Here is a 19,782-nt window from a genome sequence, read left to right as displayed (position 1 = left end):
GCAAGGACGAACTGAGGATGACGGGGTCACCCTCAGAGTATGAGCTCTTGGCCTCCAGCCAAGAAACAGTTGAGGGCAAAGCTGTGGGCCACAGCACGCCAACAACCATAAATGAACCAACAACATCCGCTAAAGCCATGGGGCAAAAGCGCACTAATAAAGGCCCATCAAGGTATAAGCTCTACCAGAGGTCTCTCGCTATCCTTGGCAGGATTCGTAAGAACGAGACCGAAGGTAAAGCTCATCCCAAAGATGAGGCTGACAAGGCAAGGTGTCAAAAGGTGGTGGACGAATACCTGGCATTCCAAACCGCCCGAAAGACAGAGGCCAAAAAACGTAACCGTTCGCAAGACGAAAACAAGAGGGCAACAAAGAAGCACAAGATCTCAGATCAGGGTGCGGTTGTCCCCAAACTTACCAAACAATTCAGTGAGGTGGCACGGGACCATCTTCAAATGGCACTGGTGGACGAAACTTCCAACCGCGGCAAACCTGTGCTTGACAAATGGTCGGAGATTGAGGCACGGTTGTCTCGCATAGTCGTCGACCATGTCATGGCGGACCCGGAGGGTCAATCCCCAGGTTTCGACTCGGTGGAAGTGGTTCGCGATTGCCGGGTAATCAAATGTGATGACCAATACTCATTGCATTTCCTTACAAACGCGATTGGCAAAATTCAGAACAGCTGGGATGGCTTGAGGCTCAAGCTCATTCCAGCTAGCGAGATACCACGAAGGCCGAGGGCTCGCATCTGGATACCAAACATGGAGTTTGAAGCCAATCAGTTAATTCCCTATCTCCAGGCTCACAACCGCTCAGTGCCGATGGCCGATTGGTCGATCATCAAAGCGGAGGCTCCGCAAAAGCACAGCGTGTCGTTCCTCCTTCAAATCACAGAAGAGAGCCTTGAACCACTGCAAAAAGTGGAAAATAAACTTCGGTTTGGCATACGGAAGGCCCTGCTGAAGATATTCCGTTCTGCGAATCCGGAGGAGGAACAGGATGAGGTCGACGGCACCAGCGAACTGCTGATTGGCATGCAGTTAAATGATGCCGAACCTGCGGAAGCAAACCAATAAAAAATGGTTTTAAAGGTTGTCCAAATTAACCTGCAGCACTCACAAACTGCAACGGACAACCTAACCGTTCTCCTAGGCGAGGAGAACGTTGACATAGCCCTAATACAGGAACCCTGGGTGCGGAGCAACGAGGTGAAGGGGTTCCCGGGAAGAAACTACAATCTGTACTATAAGCGTACTCAAGGTAATCCTAGATCATGTATTGTAGCCAAAAAACACTTAAACATATTTTTAATCCCATCATACAGTTCGCAGGATGTGACGGCCGTTGAGGTGGAAGCTGCTGACGGTGTCAGCATCACACTTGCATCCATCTATATGGCACATGATCGGCCAGCACCGCCCGAGGAGGCTTGTGGGCTTGTGCTTGAAGGAGCCAGGAACAAAACCCTGCTACTCGGATGCGACGCCAACGCGAGGCATGCGTTGTGGGGAAGCTCTGAGACAAACGACCGAGGTGAGTCTTTATATAATTTTATTATTAATACTAACTTATCGGTATGTAACAGGGGTAACAATCCCACTTTCACCTTTCCTAGTACGGAGTACTTCAGAGGATGGGAGGAAGTGATTGATGTTACTCTACTGTCTGAAAATAGCTCAGTAAGGGTAGATAATTGGAGGGTATCCAATAAAAGGTCCTTTTCTGATCATAGTTGGATCCTCTACGATTTAGATCTTAAGGTAGATGCACCCCTACCGTATCGAAATCCTTTAAGAACCAACTGGAAGAGGTTCAAAAATATAGTAAACAAGAGGATAGGAGAGATTCCTATCCCTCAAATCACTCTCACGGAAAACCTTGAGAGTAGGGTCATAACACTGGAAAAGGCATTTAGTAGGGCCTACAAAACGTCCTGTCCCATAAAATTTAGCAAAAAAACTCACCCTCCTTGGTGGAGCAGTGAGCTCTTAAAACTAAGGGAAAAATCCAGATCAACGTTTAACCTCAGCTACTCGACGGGAAATTGGGAGTTGTACAGAGAAAGTCGGAGACAGTACAAGAAGGCAATCAGGGCCGCCAAAAAAGAGAGCTGGAGGGAATTTTGTTCGTCAATCGAATCCACCAGGGATTCTGCTAGGCTCAGCCGTGTTCTTTCCAAAGACCATTCAATGGCTTCTTGGGTCAAGAAACCTGATGGAACTTGGACTGCTACAGCAGAAGAATCGCTAGAGCTTCTGCTAAACACGCATTTTCCGGGATGCAGCGCTTACGAAAGTGAGAGGGGAAACATTAGGCGGAGCCAATATAATCCACAGCATCTTGCAAATGAAATTATTACCAAAGAAAAAGTTGCATGGGCAATCAAATCTTTCTCACCCTTTAAATCTCCGGGGCCAGATGGGATCATTCCAAAGATGTTACAGGAAACCTTGGACTGTACCCTACCATGGCTAGAGGAAATTTTTAAAGCGTGTTTAAACTTAGGCCATATTCCAGATAGCTGGAAACTAGTCAAGGTCGTCTTCATACCAAAAGTAGGTAGAAGAGGACATGAATCAGCGAAGGACTTCAGGCCAATCAGTCTTTCGTCTTTCCTGTTAAAAACTTTTGAAAGACTTTTGGATATGCACCTCAGAAGCTCTTTGGAGAGCTCTGGTATATCAACTGCACAACACGCATACCTTAAAGGCAAATCTACGGAGACAGCGCTTCACGAGGTAATCCGAACTATAGAGGGCTCTCTAGAGAGCAAACATTATACCATGGCGGCATTCCTGGATATCGAAGGCGCCTTTAACAATGTTAGCACAGATGCCTTCCAACGGGCGTTGATAGACCTGGAGGTGGACAGTTGCGTTAGTAACTGGGTCATCTCCATGCTAGAAACCAGGATCATCAAAGCTAATATGGGTAATATCAACATAACCAAGAAGGTCCACGGGGGCACTCCACAAGGGGGAGTATTATCTCCACTTCTTTGGCTATGTGTGATCAGCAAAATCTTAACAAAACTTGACGGAGGTGGGGTAAAAGTGGTGGCGTACGCTGATGATGTGGTGTTAATTGTGTCAGGACTGTGTCCAAATACGATCAGTGGGATCATCCAAAGGGCGTTAGGTGAGCTTAACTCTTGGGCCACAGGATGTGGGCTAAGTTTAAACCCACGTAAAACAGAACTTATGCTTTTTACCACCAGATACAAGGTACCAACTTTCACCCTACCAAATATCAACGGACAAACTCTGTCACTATCAACCAGCGCAAAGTACCTAGGAGTAATTCTGGACTCCAAACTTAGCTGGAAGTTAAACATCGAAGAACGGGTAAGGAAAGCAGAAATTGCTTTATATGCCTGCAAACGTATGCTTGGAAGAAGATGGGGTCTTCAACCTAAGCATACATTATGGCTGTATAAGGCGGTTATACGACCCATTTTAACGTATGGTTCGGTAGTTTGGTGGAAAGCTCTAGGGAGAGAATACAATACCAAATTACTCGGCAGAATACAAAGATCAGCCTGTGCAATAACGGTCGGTGCAATCAGATCATGTCCTAGAGAGGCTCTCAATGCTCTGACACACGTTATTCCAATAGACCTACATATAAAGAAGACGGCAACCATGAGTGCATTTAGGTTAAATGAAGCGGGTCGCTGGAAAGAAAAAACTTATGGTCACGCCAGTCTATTATTGCGACAAACTCAGTTAACCTCGGTGAGGACTGACTACATCGTCCCGATGGTAACGTTCAATAGGAATTTTGCCACACTCTTTCCATCTAAAAAAGAGTGGAAAAAGGGATTCTCTCTAAACAACTTCGATACCACAGTCTATACAGATGGCAGTAAAATGGATTGTGGTGTTGGAGCTGGTATATATTCTCATAGACTTGGAATTGAAAAATCTGTGCGTCTCCCTAATACCAGCAGCGTCTTCCAAGCGGAAGTACTAGTAATTGGGGAAGCCTGTAGGTTACTAATCGCAGATCTCTCTTTCAAGGGCAATATCGCTATTCTTTCGGATAGCCAAGCTGCAATCCAGGCGCTGGACGCGACTATAACAACCTCTAAAGTGGTGGAGCAAAGTAGGAGTAGCCTCACCAATTTGAGTGAAAACCACAGAGTAACCTTAATTTGGGTCCCGGGACACCGGAACATAGAAGGTAACGAAAAAGCTGATGAACTGGCAAGAGGGGGATCTGCCATGAATAGCGCTCTTGCAGTACCAGTATTCACTCCACTAGGTGCGGTCAAGAATGCAATTTCCCTAAAATACCTTCGAATTGCAGATTGTAAATGGAGAGACCAGACGAAATGCAAAATCAGCAGAACGTTATGGCCCACCTACAACCTCAAGCAATCGTCGACATTAATAAACATGAAACGACGGGACACCTGTAGACTTACGGCAGTCATAACTGGCTTCTGGTCTATCGGAGAACAAGCCGCCAAAATGGGCATCCCTCATAACACATACTGTCATAGTTGTAAACAACCGGGGGAAAAAGAAACAATCTTCCATTTCCTCTGTGAATGCCCTGCCCTATGGAAGGACAGAATGTTAACCCTGGGCAAACCGCTGTTCGAGAGTCTCGAGCAGCTGTCTGGCTTAGAAGTCAACAACCTAATAAGGTTCCTAAACCGCACAGACTGGATATAGTCCTGCTGTAAATAACTGTTAAACAATTTGGTAACGAGGATGTGGCAACAAAATGGTGCGGAAGCGCTAGTTGGATTCTGGATGAATCACCACTCTAACCAACCAACCAACCAACCTGCTCTATCGCTTGCACGTGTTTTCCAGTGGTACAAATCGTTCAAAGAGGGCCGTACATCAATCCAAAAAACCACGCCAAAGTCGCTCAAAAATTAAGGTTACGCTGACTGTTTTTTTTTTCGATTACGATGGTGTGGTGCACTCGGAGTTCCTTCCGCAAGGCCGATCGGTTAACGCTGAATATTATTTATACGTTTTAAAGCGTTTGCCCGAGAACATTCGTCTTAAAAGGAAGGAATTGTGGGACAACAAGTCATGGTTCTTGCATCACGCTGATGCACCAGCTCATACATCACGTCTTGTTCGCGATTATTTGAACAAAAATAACGTTAGTATCGTTCCGCAAGCATCGTATTCGCCTGATATGGCTCCACGTGACTTTTTCCTGTTCCCAAGCTCAAGTTGCCGCTCCGTGGAAAACATTTTGAGACAATTGAAGTCATAAAAGAGAACTCGAAGAACACACTCGAGCTTGACTTGTTTACAGTAGCACAGAAAACAAACTATGTGACACATCACGCTGAAATTTGCCATGTAAGCTTATAACAGTCCTACCAAAAAACAAAAAAATTTATTTTTGCCATATGTCATCCGCGGACCGTTTTATTGATACCGTCTCGTTCATATTTGAGTAGAAGTTAAGTGCTCCAATTGCAGACTACGTAATGCACGAAGAACTGAGTTGCATTAGAAAAATCGATGTGCGGCGTTAGTATTGTCGCCGAGTGTATGTACATATATGTATGTATGTACGTATGTCAGTGCTAATGTGCGTGCTACTGAATCATATACATACCTGCTGTATAATTCTACTTGGATTTTACACTTAAAACACAGCAATAACCGTAAATCGAAATCATTCAGTTGGAAATTACGGCAAACTTAAAGCAGTAACATTATCAATACACACCTAAGCACTAAGTGAAGAGATATTTATGAACATGTATGTATGTATGTATGCAGATTAGGGTGTACCGCTCATTTCAGGAGTCCATTTCGAAAATGCCTACAAATTTTATTAAAAACTCATTCAAAATCATTTTGGAAAAAACCTCTTGAACAAAAATCAACTCATTATTAATATTATTATTATTATTTTTTTAGACTACTGCGCACTGTAACCAAAAGAGATCTAATATTGTGCATAGCCTGCCAAGGCACCCTATATTTTAACGCTTTTTTTAAATTTTAGCATATTCTGGGTTTTATTATTCCATATTTTACATAAATGCACGGCAAGACCACAAAGGGGGTCCTTTTTCTGCATAATGCAGGACATTCACAAAGAGTGCGTTCTGTGTTTTCTATGACCATTTCAAAGAATTTGGAGATGATGGTCTCAGCGAGACCAATTTTGTTGAATTTTGACCACAAGCTCTAGTGCAATTGAATCAGATCCGGACTTTCAGACGGCCAATCTTCTGCGGCTATGAACCCAGGAATATTATTTTTTAGCCACTGCTGGGAGGTTTTTTTCTTATGAACTGAAGCGAAATCTTGCTGGAAGAGCCAACGCTCTCCCTCGAAGAGAGTACTGCTTTTCCACGCTTTCTAAAACATCCTCCTGGTATACTTGTGCCCGGATCTTACCGCTTTTTGCAGAAATGAAGAGATGTAACGCCTTTACAAGACACTCCCCACAAAACCATTACGAAGGCTGGATGGTAGCCGCGCTAAAGCTTTGCAACAACAGTTTTGCGCCTTTAAAGTTATAGCATACATTTTGTCATTTTGCTTATTAAAAACTTCAACAGTGAAAATTGTCTCATCTGTGAAAAGAATATTGTCGTCGCCGTTGACCGCGTACCACCAAAAAAGATGACTGTCAAAAAATGACCAGTTGAGCGACGGAAGGCTGTCATGTGGGGATCATCTCTAATTAGTCTTGGCATGGATCGAATCGATACATTATTTACCTGGACAAGATTTTCTCCTTTTTAAGGGGATTTCTGCGAACTCTTTCTCGAACGGCTTTTATGGCTGCACTGATTCGAACTTCAGACGCTTGGGAAAAACGATTCATCGTGCGGTGAACAAACATTCTCGAAATATTCAGTTTTATTCAGCAATTCGTAAATCTAACTTGCACTTTTACCTCACTTATGTACTCGTAATGCAATCACTGCAATGCGATTTTCCTTAGCTCTCCACTCCATTGTTAACAAGCAAAATTTGCCACAAAACTGAGTATATGTACATTTTAAGTAGACAATGCATATGAACAAAAGCAGAAACAACGTAACTTTTTTCTGCGAATTTTTTCTCGCCGTATGCATTGTAAAATTTGTCACACAATTTATGGCAAGACTAAGTACATGAAGCGCTTTGTGTTCAAGATAGATTGATTTGGATGATATTTGCATTCTGATTGTGGCAATAGTCGATATCAATTTTTTATTGAGCAACAACGTTTAGAGATTATTAAAATATTTTATTTCTAAAATTGTTTAATTGTTAATAATTTTATTTAAAGTGAAGAAATCAATATATTTTTTCAAAATTGGCATACAGTTTATTTGTACATTAAAATAATATAATTTTTTTTTTTTATTTTAATCATTTAAAATGGCGGATGTACACTCAATTCTTCCAGGAAGGTCGCAGCGGGGCTTCTCAATCGGCGGGCATTGTAGCATCGGCGGCAGTAACCTGAATACAAAAAACCAAACATTTTTTTATTTATTAATGTCATAATTTCTATATGAATTAAAAAAAAAATGGGAAAAAGAATTCGCGGAATAAAATGCTTAGAAAAAAATGAATTTTGGAGCGAATTTTCCTACTATTTTTACTTCTAAAAATTATTTTTTCCAAAACTCGTAATTTTACATAGAAAGTAGTATCATAAAAACGACGTGTGCAAAATTTCAGAGAGATCGGTCCATAACTTTTCGAGTTAGCGTGTACGCCAATTCGAAAAATATATAATAGTTTTGAGAAAAACGCGTCTAAAGTCGGCAACGTAACTATACCTCTCCCAGCACTCGAACGCAAAGAATAGAGTCGTCACGGTTGACGATCTAAGTATAAGAAATACTTAAATTTACGTTCTAAAAATTTTTTGACTTATTCTTAAAGCATTATATTAACATTTTATGAAAAAAAACTTTTTTTTCGAAATTTGAGAAAATATATTAAGAAGTGGTTATACTTCTACTGTAATAAAATTGTTGGACCGTAATGTTTTTACATGGAAAATATTATTAAAAATTCTGAAAAGATTACACTCCTCGACGAAAAATTGTAGAAGCATGCGGTAGTGACTTCTGCTTCCTCAAAAATAGCAGCCACTTAAACAATCTCTAATATCTCGATAAGTTTGAAATGTAACGCTTATAAGAAGGAACCACAAACGTATATGTCATAAAATTCTACCATAACAAGCTGCTCGGTAATATTTTGCTGAAGTTTAGTAGAAGACCGGTGTTTTTAGACCTGAAAATTACTTTGGGAGACATGTAATAAAACTTCGAAAACTTTTTGAAATCAAATATATATTTGAAGAAATATTTTTTTATTTAGTCAGAGTAAGTCTAATAGACGAGATTTCTCATTCCCGGTCACCTACAAAGTTTAATGAAAACAAGAGATCTCGTTCCCGGTCGTCAATGTGTTAATACAAAAAACTCAAAATTCAACCTTAAACGCCAGAAATAAGTCAAACCGTAAAATATGTACTGTACACTCAAAAGAAATTAATCTGTGCATATTTAAAACAGCAAATGTACCCACACATTTTACACCAATTGTTTTTTTCTTTTTTGTTTGTTTTTGTTATTTCGCCACACCTTAATGTGCATTTGTATATGCATCTGAAAGTATTATAGCACACAATATACAATACTTACCAACCCCATTAGCGAAGTCGTAACTAATTGATTTTATTTAAAGCCTAGTATTTTTTGTATTATAAAAACAAAATTGCAAAATTATTTTTTTATTGCTTGTAAGTAGATAAAAAAATTAATGGGGGAGCAAATTGTTACGGTGTAAACACGTCAAATGTTAAGCAAATATGTGGGCTTGTATGTATTAACTGGCTACTAACTCGAATGCAGCGATAAATATGTATAAACAAATCATTGGAAGCAATCTGCAATTCCATAGGTTTACAAGAGCGCAAGAAATGCCAATTAGGATATGAAGAAACTATAAAAATTGTAAAATAAATGTATATATAGGTACAAATATACACATATTTACATATACTCATGTGTGTAAGTATGTAGTTACACATCTAATATGAATAACAAGTTAATTGAAAAGAGTTCAAATTTATTTGTGAAGCAAATGTAATACCTTTGCCGGCAAATTAAGAGAAGTGCTGGAACCTGAATTATTTAATTTATTTGTTTTAAATGGATAGATTATAATAAATGTATTTTAATTATATGTATATTTTATTTTTAATTATGAACTGAAATTGAAATTGGTTGGCGCAATAACCGCAAAACCGATATTGGACTAGTTTAGCCCCTTATATACATAAGTAATTGGCGCGTACATACAAGGAGGTACCTAATTGGAGGTACCTACAGTTTCAAGCCGACTCCGAATGGCAGACATTTTTTATGAGAAGCTTTTTCAAGGCAAAAATACACTTGGAGGTTTACCATTGCCTGCCGAGCGGCGACCGCTATTAGAAAAAAACTTTTTCTTAATTTTGGTGTTTCACCGAGATTCGCACTTACGTTCATTGTTAGATTCTCGCCGTCGCATTTGTAAATACCAATCCAATAAGGATTAGAGGATAAGGAGGATTGTTCCGTATGTAGAAGGCCACATAAGTGGGGAAAGTCTCGGCCCATTGCAAATAAGTATAAGTTAAAGGAACAACATTTTATTTATGTGGCATACAAATGTTAGCTAAATTTTTTTAGTATTTTTTATAGCAGTTATATTATATATATAATTATTTTCGTCTACGATTTGATTTTTCTGATCGCTATAAACCTTAACCTTGTGATCTGCGTTAAAAAAACATAAAATTTCTATCAATAACTGTACTGGAATAAGAGATAAAATAGCTGTTTTTTGACCGTTACACTATATGCATATGTATGTGAATATGTGGCTCAAAAATATATATGTATGCATGGCCACAGATCAGACACCAATACTCTATTTGCGTTCTTCTTTATATTTGCAAAGTAACCGTCTACAGATGCAGATGTTTGTTGCTAAGAACCTGTTAATTTTTAGGATAAACAAAAACGTTTAATACCGAAACCTGTTGACTAAATACGTTAATCAGGTTCACATGTAAAGAATGCAAACAAAAAAAATTTTATCGAACACAAAGCAACAACAATACAGTTCACCCTAATAATTCAATTCAAAATACTCGACTTTGCTGACAAATTTCGCCACAAACCTTTAAAGTAAGAAGCTCAAGCTCGAAAAAAATTTTATACTACAATCAGTACTGTGCTGAAGCGTCAAAGAAGAGCATTCTTCAAAACATCTCCGAAGCTTAAATTTTGATTGTTTTACATATTTCTATATACATACCAATTCAATACTTAATCACTCTCGTAAAACTAATAACTTAAGGACAAATGTGAGTGTATCATTAATGGTGATAACGAATAGTGTTGAAATTTAAAATTTTTTCTTTTGGAATTTTATTTTTAGACAACAAAATTAGTGTATGTTAGTATGAGAAAACTTAGTGCGTGTTTTATATATATTGTTGGTGTAGTAATGTTAAAACAACAATGAATTGATTACATATTTACATCACGAAAAGAGCCGGTTCAATTAAATTTTAATTATTTAAAATTCTAAGATTAAAAAAAAAAATGAATTTAATTCAAATTTATAGCAAAGAATGTTGCGCAAATCAAATAAAAATATGTGTATGTGTGAGTAGTGTCGCAAAGAATAATAAATTCAAGGATTGTTCTGCTTCAACCCAATCGATACGAGCCCGCGCGGTTCCCATTTTTTATCAAAAAAGGCGGCTTTAGGTGATTTGATACATAAGGGGGAATATTAAAGCTATGTAGCTACCGCAAGAAGTAATGGAAATGAAAGTAAAAATGTTGTATACCTTTTTGATACATAAGGGGAAATATTAATGTTAATATTAATATTAATGGAAATGAAAGTAAAAATTGTGTATATCTTTTTTCTACGACGAGCAAACGTGGAAGAACTGTTGAACTTTATTATTAATATTGTTTTGAGGAAGATCATACAGTCTCAACGAAAACTTTCTAGTACAAAAAGGACTCGTATATAAATTTACAGACTATTGAACCATAATTGAGTATCAGTCTTACTGAAGTTGTAAGAATTAATTATGATGATTTTGTAGCATTGCCTTAGTAAACAAATAAGTTTAATTTTTATGTGCCTACATCCGTCTATGAAAAATTTGAATGAAAACACAATTTAAATTTGTGTTGACTATTTAAGCGATAGATATGTATGTCTACACTCTCACCCATTTAAAATATACTACTGTACATATTTATTTATTTCAATTTCAGCAGTCAGGGTACTTCTCAAATAGGTTACTAAAACATAATAATAACTTAGAACATAAAGGTGAAAATATACAGCTACAGTAAAATATATGGACTAGTTACAGTTTGAAAATGTATCGCCACATTTATTTTAGACTTAAAACCCTCGCGAGAATTTGAGAATACGTTTAAATTTTAATAAGCAATTTATTAAACATGAAATTAGTGTTGTGATAAGGTGTAGCTCTAGCAAGAAATGCCAATTAATATGACTCAAGACCATGTCCCTGATAAACATAACCGATAAAGCTTAACTACAAATTTCTTATGTCGGCAATGTCAACAAGAATGCACACAATTCCAACGAAGAAAATGGTATACTAGTAAAGCATTTCTAGACCTTTTCTACTCTTAAGCTAAAGCAAGAATAGGTAAGATCTCAAATGATGCTGCAATACTCAAGATTTTAACTTACAAATAAAAAATATAAACTCTTAGGTGTAGTAACGTCCCGAAATTCATTACAATTCATCGTTAAGTAGCCGTTAGGGCTAAAGTAGACTTTGTAATCATAAATTCTACATTTAGTGTCATATGTCTGCGCCCTTTCGTAGGCAACAAAGTTTTTAAGTTTTTGAAATAAATTTTTATTATTTTTAACTAATATATTAATATATATAAAATAACTAACTAATATATTAGTATAATAAATATATATATATTATATTAAAATATATTAAATAAAATGCATAATTTATTGTAGATCACTTTACATATTTAACAAAAAATGATTTTTTAATTTTTTTGATACGCAAAAATGAAAGACTCCAAAAGTCTACGCTGATTTATAAAAAAATTAACATATTCATAAAACTCTCAAAAATATGCATGTTTTCAACAGCTCGTAGGGCAACGTTTCATAAATTCCTAAATCTATTTCGTATAAAGTTTACCAATTTGCTAGACTCTTCGACAGTAATCTTCTCCCATTCCTCTTATTTTACAACTTTCGAGATCTATTTTCTTGTAATTTGGTGTTCCCTTATATTTCTTTCAAGAAGCGCCCATAAGTGTTCAATAGGAGTTAATATTGTTATTATTATTTATTTTTTAAATTATAATTAAAATTATAAAGTAATATGTTTACAGCGATTTTACTGGTAAGCTTACCTTTACTCTATGAGCCATATGCTTGGGATCGTTACCTTGCTGAAATCAGTATTCATTTGATAACCCCACCACCCCAACGCCTGGCTTTAAATTTTGTTTTAAAATATCCAAAGAAGCAAATTTATCCATTGTTGAATCAATATACTGCGATTTTCTCACGCCACCAGCAGTCATACAATCCACGCCATCACCCCACCACCACCATGCTTCACTGTTGGTAATAAATTTTCTTTTTTCAGCGCTACATAAGATTTCCTCCTCACAATTCTTCTTCCTTTGAAATTAAAAATGCAAAACTTGCTGCCATCAGAAAAAATAACCCTTTTCCAAAGTTCTGTAGGCTTGTACATTTATATATAAGTTCATATTCGAAAGCAATGCGTTTTTGCCTATTTATTAGTGATATAACTGGCTTCTTCCTAGCAACTCCTACATGAAGGGCGGCCTTTCTTAAGACTTATCCTCTACTTCATATCTTCACAAGCCTTATAATACTGCGCTTTACCCTGTCTGTTAATTTACAAGGGCACCCTGTCTTGGCTTTGAAGTTATAATTCCGATATTTTCTTAGCTTCAGCTTTGAATTATTGTCCGAGCGAATGTTCCTCTCGCCTTTGTCAATGTCTTTTAATTTTGCTTCCAATGTAAGGTTCCGCACAGAGTTCTATTGAATAAACAAATCACTCATTAAATAAAAACAATACATATAGCATATTACTTCACCAAAAAAATGGTCCTAATAACTTCGATAGTACACGACGAAGATGAATATGAACTCGTAATGAATTTACCGTCAGATTTTCATTGACAAATAGTATTTAAAAATAAGAGGAGCGTAGAATTATGGCACCTATGTAGTGTATATCTTTGGAAAAACATTTTCAATGAAAAGATGACACCTAGATCTTTCTTTTCATAAGTTTTACTAAGAGTAACAGTTCCTAATCTATCATTACAGATGTATTGTCACTTTACATGTATACTGACATTTCCCAGTAACGAGCCATGCCTGCCTGAGTAAGTAATCTTGAAGTTGAATGCAATCAGACACGTTTTCTACATACGTGATGTTGCGAAAATGTCCGGAACATAATTGACAAATATCAAGAAGAGTAACGGTCCCAAATGGCTGATTTGAGGTACACCAGAAGTGCGCCCTATCAGCAAAATGATGATGATGATGAAAGGATGCAAGCCACACAAGCGTACTAGCATACAATCCTACTGATTCTCGTTTTTTAAGAAGTATTTTATGACTAATCTTATCAAAAGCTTTCGAAAAGTCAGTGAAAATGTCATCGCATTGTTGACCGACTTTAAATTATTTTGAAATAAAATTTGACAATAAGGCCAAGTTTTTAGAAGTGGGCCTAACTTTAATGAAACCGTGCTGATAAGGTGATATAAAGTACGTAATCTGGAAATAAATTCCTAGCAGGAACTAGTTTTTCGAAAAGTTTAGGTATACTTGTGATTGAACGATAATGGTGGATGCCATTTGCTCCCGGGCTTATGAATGGATATAATCTTGAAAATTCGCTGAAATTAGTGCACTTGTTCTTCTGTAGTTACGTTTTTAAATAAAATAAATATTTTTTTACAAAATTGAGAATGATGAAAATTTTCTTCCGTTCAAAGGAAGCATTCTGAAATCTATACTATAAAAGTGAAAGTCTGTACGTTGTCCGCGCATCTGTACGAAACGACGACCCCAAATGAAAATAATAAAATATATTTCCTTGATAATAAAAATAATTTTGCTTGATATTTTTCTGATTGGTTGTTTTGATTTTATTCAACGAGGTATAGCAACGGATGCCGGGTATTTTACTATTATGGTTAATAATAAAAATATATTTTCTATGAAATTATTGTTTGTAATTCTTTTATATTCATATCCTAAATCCCTTAAAACTACTCCTACGCAAGCGGGGCCGCGGAAGAAAATTATCAGCATTGTATGCAGAAAAATTGTCAAAAATCAACACGATTTTTAACCGACTTCAAACTTTCACTTTGTTATACTTAAATTTAATGGACTATAAAACTGCGTACTGATAAGTTTTCTATAGATTCTGATTAAAAAGTTGAAAAGTTTGGTGATAATTTTTTCAGATTTATCACATTTTTTAGAGTTGCTCCAAACTTTGATTTATAAAGTTTCTGTTATGCAATGAACTACATAATTATACAAAATTAACGAAAAAAATTTAATATGAAAAATATTTCGAATATTATAAAAAGAAAGTATCTTAATTATTTGAACGCATAACACATAATTATACAAAATTAACGAAAAAAATTTAATATGAAAAATATTTCGAATATTATATTGTAAAAAGATAAAGTATCTTAATTATTTGAATGCAAGTATACCTAAATAAACACATTTAAAAATATTCACAAAAAAATTTTGGTACAAATTACTAACTTGCACGAGTATGTAGGTATATGGTAACTGGAAGATGTTTATGAAAAATCTTTAAACTTTGTCACCTAGAAAGCAAGTATAGCAAAGGCCGTCTATGACAATTGGTTATCAAAAAAGGTGAATACCCCTCCAACAAATAATTTAACGATTGTGAGCGATACTAAACAATTTTCGTTTTTTTTTTTATGAACAAGAAAACCCCGTCTTTAGATTTCTCTCATTTTTTTATAAATTACACTAATATTATATGGAGTGCCCCTTCAGTTCATGTATTTTTTCATTAATATTTGTATCGTAAAATTTGCTCGTACGGCGTTTTTGTTTGAGGCTTAGTCATGGTGAATTGCATAGATGTGCAACTCATAGAAAGAGGGGAAATCCATTAACGATTTGGTGATATATATTTTTAATATATGAAACATTTCGAAAATGTGTTTATCTCGTGCTGTGGTTATGTGAATTGACCACCAAACACAGAAGAGCATGTAATTCGTTACCCTTGGAGGTTTTTCTAATGAAAATGTGTTCGCCAATGGCACAAGGTAATGATATATGTGAAAGTCTCTTCAAAAGGGTCAAAAACGAATCCCATCAGTTACAAGTAGGCGATTTATTGAATTTTGGTGCACAGTAACTTACATGTGTAAGCTCTTTATTGCAATGCACAATTACACACTGCGATTTGTTTATTTAAATTCAAAAAGTGGCAGTCCTAATTAGATCGGCTAATTGACTTATAATTGAATATTACAGCTGTTTGTCACACAGGAAAGTGGCAGAATGTACGAAATGCATGGCTTTATGCGATTTTTAAATATTGAAATCTTTTTCAATTTGAATGCAGTGTTGGCGAGAAAGTGTGAATCTTTGAAACGAATGAATCAAAATAACGAACCAATCTCGCCTTCAATATGTTCGAACATTTGCAAAGGAATATTAAAATTCGTGTAACAATTGACGACTCGGTACAACCGAGAGCATTGCTATTGATGCGGATAGTACTTTATCAAGCCGTAAACATGAATTCGCCAAAGGTTTCAGCAACTAAATAGTAAACGCACTAGTCGCTTATAAGAAGCAATTAACATAGCTCAGTGAAAGCGGAACGAGCTTTGGAGCACATTAAAAATGGCAGCAATTTTTCTGAACGTATTTGATAAATAATTTCGAATGAGGCATTATTTCATCTTGGCAACTACTTTATTTATGTACATAAGTTTATATAATTGTACCTTACACATCCTTTGTTGGGTGTTTGGCCGAGATCCTCCTCTCAGTTGTGGTGCTACGTCTTGATATTATTCCACAAATCGAGGAACTTGCCATTGCCTGCTGTGGGGCGACCGCTATTAAAAAACAAAACGTTTTCTGCGCATCCAAGCTATTTGACTACGGTGGTCGCAACTTTAAAAATAAAAAATAGCTGTAGTTCGGGCTCGAAGATATGTAAGTTAATACGCCCGGGGTATATTACTATTTGGTATGGTTCAAAAGCGGCGGACTTATTAACCCTTTTTTATCAAAATGCTAGTTACAATGGCCGCGGGCGACTTATTTTTTGCCCTCCTTCATAGACAGTCACAGTCATTTGATGTAGAAGTGATCTGGCTTAACTAGATGGAAGCGTAGTTGTTAGTTAGCTGACCGTTAGTGTTTTTTGTGGGGTTCAAGACAGCTTCTTCTCCTTCTTCTTCTTCTTCTTCTTCTTCTTCTTCTTCTTCTTCTTCTTCTTCTTCTTCTTCTTCTTCTTCTTGATTGGCGCGATTACCTCTTACGCGATTTTGGCCGAGTTTAACAAAGCGCGCCAGTCGTTTCTTCCTCGTGCTAACCGGCGCCAATTGGACACACCAAGTGAAGCTAAGTCCTTCTCCACCTGATCTTTCCAGAAGACATGGCCCAGCCAACGTAGCCGCTGGATCTTTATTCGCTATGTCTATGTCGTCGTAAGACAGCTTAACATCCCAAAAACCAAAAATAATTCAAGCTACTTTGTTGGTGTAAGAAGGTGTCAAATGTTCTCCTGATAGAAAGGGTTTAAATCAGTTGAGAGAATTGTTAAAATCGTATATTTATTGACAAATAACATTTTCTGAATGTACAACATGTCAAAAATAACAAAAAAAAATTAAATCAATTAATATTGAAAATCATTAAATATCAAAATCATTAAATATTCAATACTCATTAATTCTTAAATAATTGATTATTAAATGATAACTGTAAGAAACGCAGTGAGTTTGGATTTCAAGTTATTAAAGACGTATCTTGTTTATAATCTTAATAACATGTATTTAGTTGTACTTACATATGTCTGTGTATATGTAAATATTGTAGCTGTTTGGGAATTCTTATTATAAGTGAATATTTAAGTAAGCAACCGGTTTGATAATACTTGCATAGGTTCCTCTTTCTTTCACGTGGAAGTTTATAAATGCCTGAAATGTAGACAGATGCTAAACACATCAAGGCACAATTCCAGTGCGCGGCACATATTTAAATGCGAAATTAGAACAGTGATATTTTTCTCTCCTCCATACACACATACTCGTACGTTAAAGCCAAATGGCATACTTATCATTTCGTTTTAGGCGTTCAACCTGGTTTTACTTCATTTTGATTTTCACCATCATCCATGTTAGCAACAGTGCCTACAGTCATACCTACCACGTGAATCATCGCTGGCCTTCTGTGGGGTCAAACAAATATAAGGAGTTAATAACTGTATACGAGGCGAAGAATTTGGAATTTGCTTTCCCAAGCGAAAATGAGAGAGAGGCATCGCTGCGCAACGGACACTACAATCCAGATAGTCCACTGCCCATAGATGTGGACGTCTATTATCCGCGTAAATATTAGTTTCTAAAATAAACCGATACTTTTAAAGCAATAATGTAAATACTCTTTTCTATCTTTCTTGGTAGCGGATGGAGGAGAGCCCACAACTTTCGTGACTATACCCCGTTTCGGAAGTGGTGTGCCCTACTCATTGGCCAGCCTGACGAACGTGGTACGACCAAATGGCACTGAACTACAGCCGTATCCAAGTTATGACTGGCATAAGTCACATGGCAGCAACTGTGACGGTCTCACCTCAGTTTATCGCATTCAGGTAACACACACACACATATACATGTTATAATAACTATAACTACATACGCTAATTATTTTCTCATCAGATTGATTCCTGTGGCAAAATGTGGATACTGGACAGCGGCGAAATTGGGTTCAAGCAACATTGTTCTCCACAATTACTCGTGCTTGATATAGCTACGAGTTCGGTTGTTCACCGTTATCGTCTACCTGAAGGTATGTTCAAGCCAACAATAAGTCGTTTTGTCACACCCTATGTGGATATTGAGGATGCCGCACCGAATGGCTCTTGCGAGCAAGCTTTCGTTTACATGGCAGATCCCACTGGCACCGGTTTTGTGGTTTACGATGTGGCGAATGGTCGATCGTGGCGTGTTGAAAATAAATATACTTTTCCTGATCCCGACTTTGGCACTCACACAGTTGCCGGTGAGAGTTTTGAGCTCGTAGATGGTGCATTCGGGTTCGCCGTAACGCCTAGAGGATTGGGTGTACCTCGCATGTTATACTTTCACTCTCTCTCCAATGATGCACAAGTTGCGATTCCATTGGATATAGTGAATAATCAGTCTTACTGGAATGATGGCATCAATTCTGCCCTGGAACATTTTGTGCTATTGGGAAAACGTGGCGTACAGTGTGCTGCGCCAGCTATGACATCGAATGGTGTATTACTATGTGGACATCTTGAACCGATCGGGATCTTCGGTTGGAATATACTCACGCCGTATACGTTTAATAACCGCAAAATGCTAGCTGAAAATCCCAAAACGCTTCAGTTCGCTAGTGGCTTGAAGGTGATAACGAATCCAGAGGGCAAGGAGGAAGTTTGGATAGTGACAAATCGATTACAGAAGTCCTTCACTGGTACCATTGATTTCAATGAAATCAATTATCGCATTCTCAAATGTGGTGTTGACGAGTTGTTGCAGAGAAGGCCTTGCTAGACAGCAATCATATTTTGATTACTAAAATTTTAGTACCTACGCAATATTCTCAATAATAAATACAAATTTACATACATTTATAATTTATGAAACTCGAAAATTTAGTTATCATGCGTAGCGCCGCATTTTAATTATAAGGAGGTAAGTGGACTAAGTTTCCAATGAAGCATATCGACGCGACATTGAATAATCAGCTTAGCTGCGTTTGGTTGTGAACCGTTCAATACAAAATACTATTTTTCAACTCTAATCAATTCTTTGTGATGGATTTTTCACGTTCAGGCGATATTTATCATTTTGATTTTTTTCAACAAAAATGGATTGGAAATGTACATGCCTTAAATAATTAGTAAAATAATTGTAGGGTACTGCTTCGTGAAATTTTGAAATTAACACATAGGCTGAAAAGTGCTGGGCCTGACACATAGATGGCACTAGTGACGCTAATTTTGTTATTTTTAAAGATTAGGCTAGGTTGACCTGGCTGGTCCTTAGTGGTACCAGATGGAGCTTGACCCTTACGTTTCCTTGTAGTAGGCTTCTTGTAATAAGCCTGCGTCTTTTGCGAATCTAAGTAAGCTCTGAAACTCTAACCCCAAGAGACATTCTAATCTCTCATATTGTAGAGCTCCTAAACATTTCATTCGTGTTCTAGCTAATGTAGGGCAAGGACATAGAAGGCGTTCAAGAGTTTCCCTCTCTTCTGGTGCATTGCAAAATTTGCAGCTATCATTGTTTGCAATTCCCATCTTTATTTTCAAAACAATGGATCAAAAATAATTTCGTGTTTTAATTTTACAAGAAGGAAAAAAATACCGTTCAAACGAAGCAATGGCTTGAAAAGTATTATGGGGACCCCGCTCCATTAAAAACAA

The 19,782-nt window shown here is 37.0% G+C and overlaps 1 protein-coding gene across 1 annotated transcript; it reads left to right on the top strand.

Moving 5' to 3' along the window:
• The first annotated feature begins 17,332 nt into the window (after nucleotides 1–17,332).
• On the top strand, nucleotides 17,333–18,974 carry LOC129249272 (protein yellow). Its single transcript, XM_054888986.1, has 3 exons — nucleotides 17,333–17,715; nucleotides 17,792–17,979; nucleotides 18,047–18,974. Exons 1-3 carry the CDS (start codon nucleotides 17,433–17,435, stop codon nucleotides 18,905–18,907), a joined length of 1,332 nt encoding a protein of 443 aa, XP_054744961.1. The 5' UTR covers nucleotides 17,333–17,432; the 3' UTR covers nucleotides 18,908–18,974.
• Nucleotides 18,975–19,782: the final 808 nt, after the last annotated feature.

Source organism: Anastrepha obliqua, chromosome 1 (assembly GCF_027943255.1).
Source record: "Anastrepha obliqua isolate idAnaObli1 chromosome 1, idAnaObli1_1.0, whole genome shotgun sequence".
Taxonomy (NCBI): Eukaryota; Metazoa; Arthropoda; class Insecta; order Diptera; family Tephritidae; genus Anastrepha; species Anastrepha obliqua.
The sequence above is the reverse complement of the archived record's forward strand: the minus strand, read 5'-3'. Positions and strand labels throughout refer to the sequence as shown.